The sequence below is a fragment of the Macrosteles quadrilineatus genome, unplaced genomic scaffold (assembly GCF_028750875.1).
Source record: "Macrosteles quadrilineatus isolate MER2022 unplaced genomic scaffold, UCM_ALF_1.0 Scaffold_5__1_contigs__length_97177068, whole genome shotgun sequence".
NCBI classification, from domain to species: domain Eukaryota; kingdom Metazoa; phylum Arthropoda; class Insecta; order Hemiptera; family Cicadellidae; genus Macrosteles; species Macrosteles quadrilineatus.
In genome coordinates this window covers 88,051,190-88,062,030 of record NW_026542598.1, presented here as the reverse complement: position 1 = coordinate 88,062,030, position 10,841 = coordinate 88,051,190, and the positions used below count along the sequence as shown (strand labels likewise).

The 10,841-nt window shown below is 34.4% G+C and overlaps 1 protein-coding gene across 4 annotated transcripts in view; it reads right to left on the bottom strand.

The window, feature by feature from the left end:
• Positions 1-7,831: 7,831 nt before the first annotated feature.
• The window catches only part of LOC128994141 (cell adhesion molecule Dscam2-like), a 125,231-nt gene continuing 122,221 nt past the window's right edge, over positions 7,832-10,841 (bottom strand). For all 4 annotated transcript variants that reach the window (XM_054418444.1, XM_054418447.1, XM_054418443.1 and 1 more), the window contains exons 31-33: positions 10,570-10,717; positions 9,936-10,029; positions 7,832-9,666 (exon numbers count right to left, since the gene is read on the bottom strand). In XM_054418444.1, coding sequence (XP_054274419.1) covers positions 9,459-9,666; positions 9,936-10,029; positions 10,570-10,717 — 450 coding nt within the window. In that variant the 3' untranslated portion in view covers positions 7,832-9,458. The remainder of the gene's footprint in view (positions 9,667-9,935; positions 10,030-10,569; positions 10,718-10,841) is intronic.

The window sequence follows — 10,841 nt, the reverse complement described above, 5'->3', positions numbered from 1 at the left end:
AGTTCATTAACTATTTTTGCATCATTAATTCAATTCTGCGTACTGATGTTTATTCTTCATTAAAACAAAATTACTTAAATAATATATTGTGTATTGTATACACCTGTGGCCTTTGTACTAAAACTAATCCCCGCTTATTTTGTTATATCAAGTGTGTGTCTGTGTGTGGAATTCCTCTGTTATTTTAAAGGTTTCATTTGCCTAAAAAATTAAAACTTCACCTAAAGATAAAGGTAGTTTTTTCCCGCAAAAGATCTACTTATTTCCATAAAAAAATTAATTCGAATTTAAATCGATTCCTAAAACAGCTGATCTAGGTAAAAATGGTCCAAAGATCAATTATTTTGCCCAACAAGATCGACAGTAGGAGTAATTCAAACTAAAATGATAGTATCAAAGTGACGTAGATATTTAAACAATCAAAACCATTTAACAAGCAAATCAAAATCCGTCACGTACATTTAGAACATTTAATTTGTTTTTCAATTTTAGAGAAACTGTTAAAAAAAAAACGATCAAAGACAGTTTTGCAAACTTTAGCGAGTTCAAGTAGACCCAGATGGTTGGTCTCATAAATTATCAATGAGTCTTCTAAACCACCTTCAAGACATGTTTACAGATAGGAGGAAACAAAGTACTATTCACCTTGTCCCTAAGACAATCGTAATAAGTAATAAGTAAATGTACAAAAATGTCAAATTAAAGTTCTTTGATTTAATGTTCCTTGGCCTCCGTAAATAACTAATAACATCAATTTGCAACACATATTTTTCGAAGGACCTATGTAATTTTTAGTAAAAAAATCTACGCAATAATATTGTGAAAGGTTACTCATTCTCGCATACTGTAGTAGGCTATATAATGTACAAACTATGTGGTAAGTATGACAAACTATTCCCACCAGAATTGAGGCAAACTTCTCACTCTCATTGCCTTTACTGTTATTACACTTAAAACTTTATCATTCGTCCATTACACGCAGTTACTAAGCACTCCAGATATTTTATGTCTTGTAAATGATCTTGAATGTCATCATGTTGAATTTTCATTTTATATTTTTACATTTCTATAATAATTCTTTAAAATGTATTTTGAATCAATTTGGAGTTTGGCAAACATTGGTGTTTGTAGTACACTACATTAAATTAGCCTCACTTGCTTAAAGTTTTACATTTAAAATTATAACAATAAAGTCATAGGTACATGTTTTCTGTGGCCATTTTCTATGACTATTGGAAACATTAACACACGTTTGTTACTAGTGATGGTCTTGTAAAATATCTTACCACACAAATGTTAGATGGTCTTACAATAGATTAATATATTCTAAACAAAAACTAATTTTATTTAAAAGTAAAACATATTCAATGATATTGTTAATAAATTATATGGATACAAATAGAAATATTAAACTATTTGACCTTATTTTTAGTAATGATTGTATGGATTTTAGTGTGGGCAGTTCTCCAACACAGAAAAGATTACTTCTCACCTTTGAGATAATTATTTATTGGTTTTCTGCAAGTATGGGCCAACCATAAGGCAATCTCCTACCTTCCAGATGTCAGCCTTATCATATAGCTAAGCCATAGTTGACTGGACGAACTTGGATCTGGACCTTCAAGATTGACTTGTAACCAGTATGTTATTTCCATTTTATTTCTTCGGGAGAGTGAGCTGATCTAGTAGTTATGGGATTCGGTCCCTGAGGTCATGGTTTCAAATTCCGTGGAATCGCCATTGGATTTCATCTAAGTGATAATGTCGAAACCACTAGGTCTAGCCTGAAGTAATGTGAAAAACAACCCCGGGCTTGTGCCTAGCATCTTAGGACAAGAAGAATTATTTTTTATTCGGTAATTGACTTGCTACAGTTTTCGTGGCCAACCTAAAAATGAATGTTCACTTAAGAATCTTTTGAGGGGAGAGCTGGTCTGGTGGCAGATCGCAGGACCTCTTCCCCTGAGATTCGGAGTTCAAATCCGTACAGCCACCATACACTCCATGTGATAATGTCTCGACCTTTGTATGAATACTCTGAAACAGTGAAAACAGTTACTCTCTAGAGCCTAGTACTCTAATGTTGAAGGTAAATAAAACCTTATAAGTGAAAAAATATATTTCTCAGACTATAACTTCACCAGAAGTCGTCCGTTGGTAAAACAAATTAAATATATATTACCATTTAATAAAGTAAACCTCCATAAATGAATGTTAAACGTTTCAAATTGTTTGGAAATAATTTATAATAGTCATAAATACCGAATCCTAAAGCCAGGCAATGTAGTCCTGCCTCATCGTCTACTCGCTGTCACTTACCATGTAAATTGAGGTATTACCGTATCGTGAAAGTTTCCTCCACAAAGCCGGCCGGTCTTTGTACCAGCTGTTGTATTAACAGCCTCTTCTCTCAAAGCAGTGGCCACATCAGTTACTGTGTGTGGGACCGATACAAGGATATTGGATGTAGACTTTCCTGTCAAAGTAACCAGGGAGGTACAAAATTATTCAGTAAAAAAATGAATATCACGTTGATTACATTATGCAATCAGTGTTCTAAAATTGCAGATTTTGAGGGGTAAACATTTAATTTTTAATCGATGAGTAAAAAAGTAATGTTTTCACTGATAAAAACCTGTATGATAGCTTTTTTGAATAAAATTCCAACTAAATATACTTTTTTACTTTCTTATTAAATAACGACCATACACAGTAGATATTTTAAGCCAAGTATGAATAGAGATGAGTGTAGGATGAGTGGTGCGATCTTGTAGTCTTGTTAGTGACTAAGGCCGACATTCCTTAGTCACAGCTGTCAGTTAATAGTCCATTCAGCTACCTACCGTTTTTATAGTGGAATCCGAGCCACATTTTTACCTTGGTATATATGAATTGGTCTAATTATCAGGATAGTACTGTAGATAGTCGTAGTACTGACTCGTGCGAACGTTCCTCCTTCACACCAGGGAGTATCGCATCCACAGTGCATGCCTATAAATATACACAATAGGATATAATTCCTAAATAACCATACAAATATAAATTATAGGGAGAGAAATCCTTGTTGGATAGTGTAAAATGATTTTGAAACAGTGTACGACTCAAGCAGGTGTAGTGTTGGATTGGAAGACTTCGGTCCTGGGTTAAGGTGCTGGGTTCAAAACCTGCCAATCACCATGGGTAGCTATGAAAAAAGCCGCGAGCCTTTATGCCTATCCTGAAATAATATGGAAGTAGGTTTTAGGCTAGAACATGAAGAAATTGCGTTACAAAAGGTGGATAGAGGCAGTAAAATATTACAATTAGAAGGTAATACGTTGCTTAATTTTTATCGACTGTCAATCTTAAGGATCCGTCGGCTGCGCATTATACTCAAGTTGATAAAGTACCACATAAACAAGCTATATGACCAAAGTAAAAATACATCACACCGGCAAAGTCAGGAATATCTATTTTCTTGTGCAAAATTTCGTATATAATTTTGCTCTGATTAATCTTAGTCCCAAACCACACTAAAAATAACCCCATAACACTCCCTCAAAGCCGATACAGCATCCAAGATAGCACACGATAAACAACCTTTTCCACATCGCCACTATATTTTCTTATATGAAGCAGAAACACTGTTGAGTGATGATCAATCATGACCTACATAACTTGAATACCATGGTCAGTTCTACTGTCAAATGTGTGCAGGGGATGGGGGAGATAACAGTGAAGGGGGGAGGATTGTGGTCCTACTGTGCAGGTGATCGATATGCGAACATGTGTTGGTGCATTTATGCTAATGATGCACCATGCTATCCGTCCTGGCTATGCACAATCCTGCAGCATATATGTCGAATGCCACAGTGTGGATTGGATGCTATCAAGCATACAGAGTTTATAATATGTTACGGGTTTTTACTTAACGGAGATAAGTGAATATTCAAAAGTAACCTGAGGGTTGCGAATTTGATTTTAAAATGTTTGAAGCATCGTTTTTTTTTTAAACATGTTGTTCTGCCTTATCTGTTAGATTTTGTAAAATACTTTTGACTGAACTAAGTCAGTTCAAAAGTACAGAAGGTACTTTATTTCTACTCTTAACTATCTTGTCAAAAAATATTTTATTGTTCTTGATAATTTGGACTCAAACTGCTTAAAATCTAAATTAGGTTCAACATACAAGAAAGATACAAGCTATACAAGCTATATAGCTACTGGTCGTGTCTTTTGTAAATTAAATAATATAAAGAATTTGTTTTATTCCCTAGCTTATCTATGACTCCACATGTTAATTTAATCTTTTACTATTCAATCAGTTAGTCTCTGTAATACTTTGCACTTACTACAGTGAACTTCTTTTGGCTTTAACATGCAGTATTTCAATTTATTTGAGCAAGCCAGTGAAGGATTTTATGAGTCTCCTAGTTCTAGACAGTAGGTCTATACAAACCGTCTGTGATTTTATGTAGTAGGCCTATATAGTACTGTGCCACTAAAACCACAGCTATGCCCAGCGGATTGATGCTTGGGTTAGATTAATGGATCATTGGGACATCACCAAAGTTCCAAAGTCCCTTGGACAATCGGCTAAGTGACCTACGAGTCCAAACACCCGAGCTTATGGATTTGGTCCATAATGATCGGATAGGCCCTCCGGGTTACATATAGTTAAACAAATTAAAATTTAAGTTTGTCAAGAGAATTAATAAACAACATACATTTGTTTTGTGCAAGAACAATTTATTTTGATATAGTTGGCATATTCAATAAAAAGTATTAATAGACAAAGGATTGGCTATTAAATGGGCAAGGTTAATGGGATATGAATTTCCTCTTAACACTATTTGTGCTGTCGACATGTTTGAACATAAAAGTTGCATTTATTTCAATGTTAAGCAATTGCGGGAATTCCCGTCATCAGCACCCAACGTGTTAACAATAAAACGTTTTTTGAAGACATATTTTTATGGCGATGTGAGGTATTTACCAACATTCTGGACTAAATTAGATGATGCATTCTAACTCATAATTTTATAAATACCTGTATAAAATTCCCCGGATCCCAAAGACTCTTATGCATGTCTTTAGTATCAACCTGTTCGTCCTTTTAGTCAAACGAAATTTGCTGACCAGTGTGATTCAAAACTCAAGAAAAAAGAATTTTAAACTAAACTTATAAAAATGAAAGAAGTTTATTTTGGGCAAACTATTATTTTTGCTCACATAACTACTATTTACATTATCCATTAATTATTTAAAATTATGCTCCGCATAAGGTGTAGAAAATAGGTAGATGGGCCGCAGAAGGTAAATGTAGATTCTTATTGAACATTGTGGTTTCATAAATTATCTCAACTAAAGCAAAAATACACCACTCTTGTTTGTCTTTGTCAGTTTCTTTTAGAAATCTTTTGGCAAGTATATTTACAAGTATTTTTTGTAAAAGATTGGTAACACTTACGATGGATTTAAATTAAAAACATCTTTTACCAACAAACCTGCCGGAGAAAACTCAAAGAAATAAACTCTAACGGATTTCCTTTCACGAATACATTTTGACGGTGTGGAAAGTTTTATCGGTAAATTTAATAACATTGAACGACGCACAAATCCCTGCAAAGTTATTTGAAAGGAATTTATGAAAATTGGATGGGGATAAGCTTACCTTTGATCCGAAGCTACGTGTGGAATCTTCTAAATACAACATTTACCGTGCTTATATTTGACTTGCGGGTTTTGCGGCAACGTGTTTAAAACCGTTTATATTAAATCGGGCCAATTTTAAAATGAAAATTCTCTTCTTTTGTTAGTAGTGTATATACGTAGTATTTTGTATCAGTTAACAAGACTTCACAATTAATTGTTTCTAAAATATTTCTACCACTTTTCTTGAGAAGTGTTCATAGTAATTTATGCATTTCATACACAATGTATGAGCATGTATAGTGGAACTATTTCCCCAACTACTGTGGCTTGTACATTATTTTAAAACTACTAAGCTAGGTTTGTGATTTGAAGGATTTAATTTATAAATAATTGCATGCCAGGATCAGGTAGGAGTCATCATAACTGACTTGTCTTCAAAGACTTGAACCAACTCCTCCTGCACTAGTAATCTTAGTTAGAAACTGTTTTAGGTCACATCACAGCTAACTGCTGGTATAATGCCACCACGCTTTGCCACCCTGGTACGATCAAAATATAATTGGTCAATTGTTGTATTAGGAGGCCATGATAAATTAGGAGTCATCATGACTGACTCAACGGGTAAGGTTCCTACCCAGCTCTGCCACCCTGGTAGGATCAGAATACAAAAGGTAAAATGTTGTATTATGATAAATTAGGCCATGATAAATTAGGATCATGACTGACTCTTTCCTAAAAATACCACCATGCTTTGCCACCCTGATTGGTCAATTGTTGTATTAGGAGGCCATGATAAATAAGGATTTATTATTTTTGCCATTTTTTATTAGGAGGTCAGGATGAAGTTAGGTTTAGCATGGTTGACTCAACTAGTAAATTTACTACAGGTTTCTGCCACATAAGTTTTATTATAGGATTTATCATGACTGACTCAACGAGTAAGGTTCCTACCAAGCTCTTGCCTGGTAGGACCAGAATATAAAAGGTAAATTGTTGTATCAGGAGGAATGATAAATTAGGAGTCATCATGACTGGCTCAACGAGTAAAGTTCCGGCCAAGTTCTGCCCTCTTGGTACACTTGTGATAAGATTCGTCCACTTTGTCGTATGAGGATATAATGAAGTAGGAGTCGTCATTGTTGACTCAACTGTGTATACATGTTCCTAAAAACTTCGGCCACCCTAGCAAGAAGACAAATAGTTAATTTTTGTGTTATGAGGTCTGGATAAAACTGAAGTAGTCATGCCAGACGCAACTAGTTTGGTTCCTAGCAAGTTTTAGCCCTTTGGTACTTCTACGAGAAATTTGATCAATTTAATATTAGGGTGATGTAGGAGTCGTCACGATTGACTCGACCAGTAAAGTTCTTGGAGCCAAAATGGCAAAATAGTAATCTTGACTAATTGAAAAGGAGAGTTTATACCATGTTCTACCAGCCTGGTGTCTTCCGAAGATAATTGGTAAATTATTGTATTAGGAGGACAGAATGTAAAAAAAAGCTTTCATAATTGTTTACTCATCTGGAAAAGTTCCTATCATTTTCTGCCAACCTGGTAGGCTAACAAGGTGCTAGCCATTTTTTATTAGGAGATCAGGATGAAGTTAGGTTTATCATGGTTGACTCAACTAGTAAATTTCCTACAGGTTTCTGCCACATAAGTTTTACTATAGTTACATGTTTTTGATTATACTTAACACACCTTTATATCTTATTAACAGATGTCTCTAGTGTCTTAACAAAAATATGTGTTATGCGATTAAACAAACTCTGTGCAGTTTAACTTGCCTTAGGAAGAAATTAAATAAGGAATACACTTTATATCTAAATAGTTGTTTATTTTAGATAGTCCACTCTTTGTAAAATACATGAAAAACCAATACATTAAAAGTTAGTTTAATACACATGTTATAACTATGGTAGACTTTGAATCTTTGGCAACTCATTTATACATTTCCCCAATCAACAATACTCCATCCATATTTGATTGCTATGCTCTCTATGATTAACAACTGGGTGGATGCTTATTTTAGGAATAAAGATACAATGTCACTTGACTAATACAAATTTGTTTACAAATTACGACTTTGAGTCGGATAAAATTTTTTCATATGGAATAATTTTATTGTAGTAAAATCCATATTTTAAAATGTTATTAAATAAACTGAAAAAACCGAAGATATTTTAAACATTATTTGCTATTTGATATTTGTTTTTTTAATAAAAAATATAAAATACATTCGTACCTTTTGGTGGCAATCTTTCTTTTACTCTACAAATAATTCAAATATTGTGATACCACAATAATTTACTAGTAATATAAAGTGGGAACTAAAGATCAAAAGTTCTTAAAATGTATTATGACATTCGAATAAAAGGAAAAAAATGGATACTAGATAATTCTCCAAAATAATCATCCACCCCTAAAGTTTAAGGTCACTCACTGTTCATTGCAGTCTTCACTCACTTTCCTTCTTATTTCTAAGTAATATCGTAAAAAATCTCAAAGACAACCAAACTATACATTAGTGTTATACAATCTCCACAGTATGTTACATATAAAATGCAATATCAAGAATGATTTACAAGTGATTTTTATTCGTATGTACATATTTACACTTTGAACACATTTATAATACTCAATTAATTGAGCAAATTTTTACCATGTTGCCGTGAATAGTTGAAACAATATTATTTCTGACATGTAGTCTAAATTTATTAAAATGAAAGAAGGAAATAGCATTTTGTCTCCAGTACACTTTGTTTTGTAAACTTAACATGATTTTTATACCTGTTATGAAAATAATGTTAACATTTCCACCAAACTAAAAGCATGTAAAATCAGCAGATAAAACGTGAACAGAAAGAAAATAAAGAAAACACGGGTTTAAACATACATCACAGTCATGTTTTTACATTTAACATTAACATTTAATTTAATAGTATCCAGATATGTTTAAGTAGTAATAAATGTTTAATGAGAATGTCCCTCAGATCACTTCTTGTTGAAAAAGAACAAGTCTGTTTCAACTCAAATTATAGTTCATATATTTTTTTAATGTCTAATTGTTTTTATAATTCAAAATTATGTTAGAGTTTATATTTTTGACCACATCTCAGGTTAGTCACACCTATACACTCGTCTGATGTTAGTCTGACATTAAACAACCGATAAATGCGTCGTTTGTGGCTTAGGCAGTTCTGTAGAATAGGATAACTCACATAAAACTAAATCCTCACTTTTACCCTTAGTCTCTACTCCTGTTTTACCCTTTTCACTAATAGTCCGAAGAGTTCGAAACATAAAACATCCACAACACATGAAGTGGTATAAGTAAAGCCGTTGTTGTCTCTAGGATAGATATTTCTTCTACCCCTTTCCACTCTTTTATGTCTACAGACGCTGATCACTCCAATTCCTGACTAAAAATGTTGGTAGTCTGACTAGATGGTTGTAGTAGATTGGTCTGATATTTGGTTGGTAAATACCAAAAACAAGTCCTTCAAGATGGTTTCTCTTACTAATCAACGCTACAGGTTTGGATCACTTCAAATACACACAGAAGGCCCTACGGTCTGGTTTGACGTGTAGTCTGATGCCTTTTTTGGTGTTCCCGATAAATTTCACTCCTCCTTTCAAAAGTAGACAATAACTTCAATTTGCTTGCAGACAGGCCCAACGATATAGCTTTATGAATAAAAGACGTTTGATTTTTAGTTGTTGGGAGGTCTTGAACAAACGTTAGATGGTTTCAATTCATACCCCAAACCAACACTAGATGCTCAAATCACTTCATTTATGGACTGAAGGGCCCGTCGGTCTGGCTAGACGGCTATAGAGTAGTCTGACGCTTGGTTGTGGTTGGTTGGTCTTGACCACAAACTAGATCGCAGTCCGAGTTTGAGTTTCTTGATAGTGTCAATGTCACACTCCGCTTCACTCAGCTCTGAACTCTGTGTCGGAGCGCCTCTAAACGACGTTTCTGCTATGGACAGCGAAGTCCTCATGGCCGACTTGCCGGGTGACAGCCATCTGGGAAAAATATTGAAATTTGTGATGGTTGTAATTTAAAAATACTTTTAAAACCAAAGGTACATTAATTTGTCCGAGGCCTGTCACATGATTTTACTTATTTGTACTCACTGGCTATACCAAAGACTGGTACATATAATATAGGTCTATAATTTAAGGACAATATCCCTAAAACATTATTTAGAAACTCTTCAAAAAGTTTGTAATTTCTTCATAATCACTATGGTTCACAGAGTTTGATTTAAGGCATGATCTTAGTTTACACGTACCTTGATCGTCCTCCCCTCCTTGGTAGAGACTTCTGTTCAGACATTGGTGAAATATCTGAAGATGTGCTTGACTGTGCTCCATGATAGATGAAGTCTAAATAGATACAGACATTAAATAGAATATTAGTGAAGAAATTGTTGCACCATTCAATGAATATGGAGGAGATGTGAAGTGTTCAATAATAGGATACTAGATTAACAGAAACATACATAGCTGCATACTAATTTAGTCAACTTATATTTCCTACTGGACGTTTTATTTGGCTAAACACAGAAATGAATGATCGGGGTTCCGTTTAAATCATGATTTAAAATGAAGTCCTGCTCAAAATTAACAAGTTTTATCCAATAACCTGAATTTTATAGGACAATTTTTATTTTTCTAACACTCATCTTCAAAAATCTATGTAGGCATGATTTTATATCCTTTTTTTCTAAGTCTTTTCTCTTTTTCAATGCAAGTATAGAAAACCCTTTATGGACACCACGGTCATCATACAGAGTTATCCATTATCCCATCGGTATTGGACATCTTTCATCTACAGTCTACTCATTCCAGTTTGACCCTTACCAAACTAGCTCTAGAGTTACTAGAGGCTAACCTAAACTACGTAATATATAATGTTGGCCATACACTGGCTTTGCCGCTGCTTAGCAGCGTCCAGCTGATTGGAGCTCTCAGTCCGGCTGCTAGTCAGCTGATCTGCTTCGCTGTCTGACTCGTCAGTTTCTGCGTCAGTCTTACGGCTGCTGCGTCTTCGGGCGCGTCGCACCTTGGAGCTCTGAAAGCAGAGTGGCTTAATCGTATTTCGATTGTTACAATATTACTAGGCTTGATCGTTACATGCATGGCTACACCTTCTGCGGTCCTTGAAGAAACCAGCAACGTATGAGAGAAATGCCGAA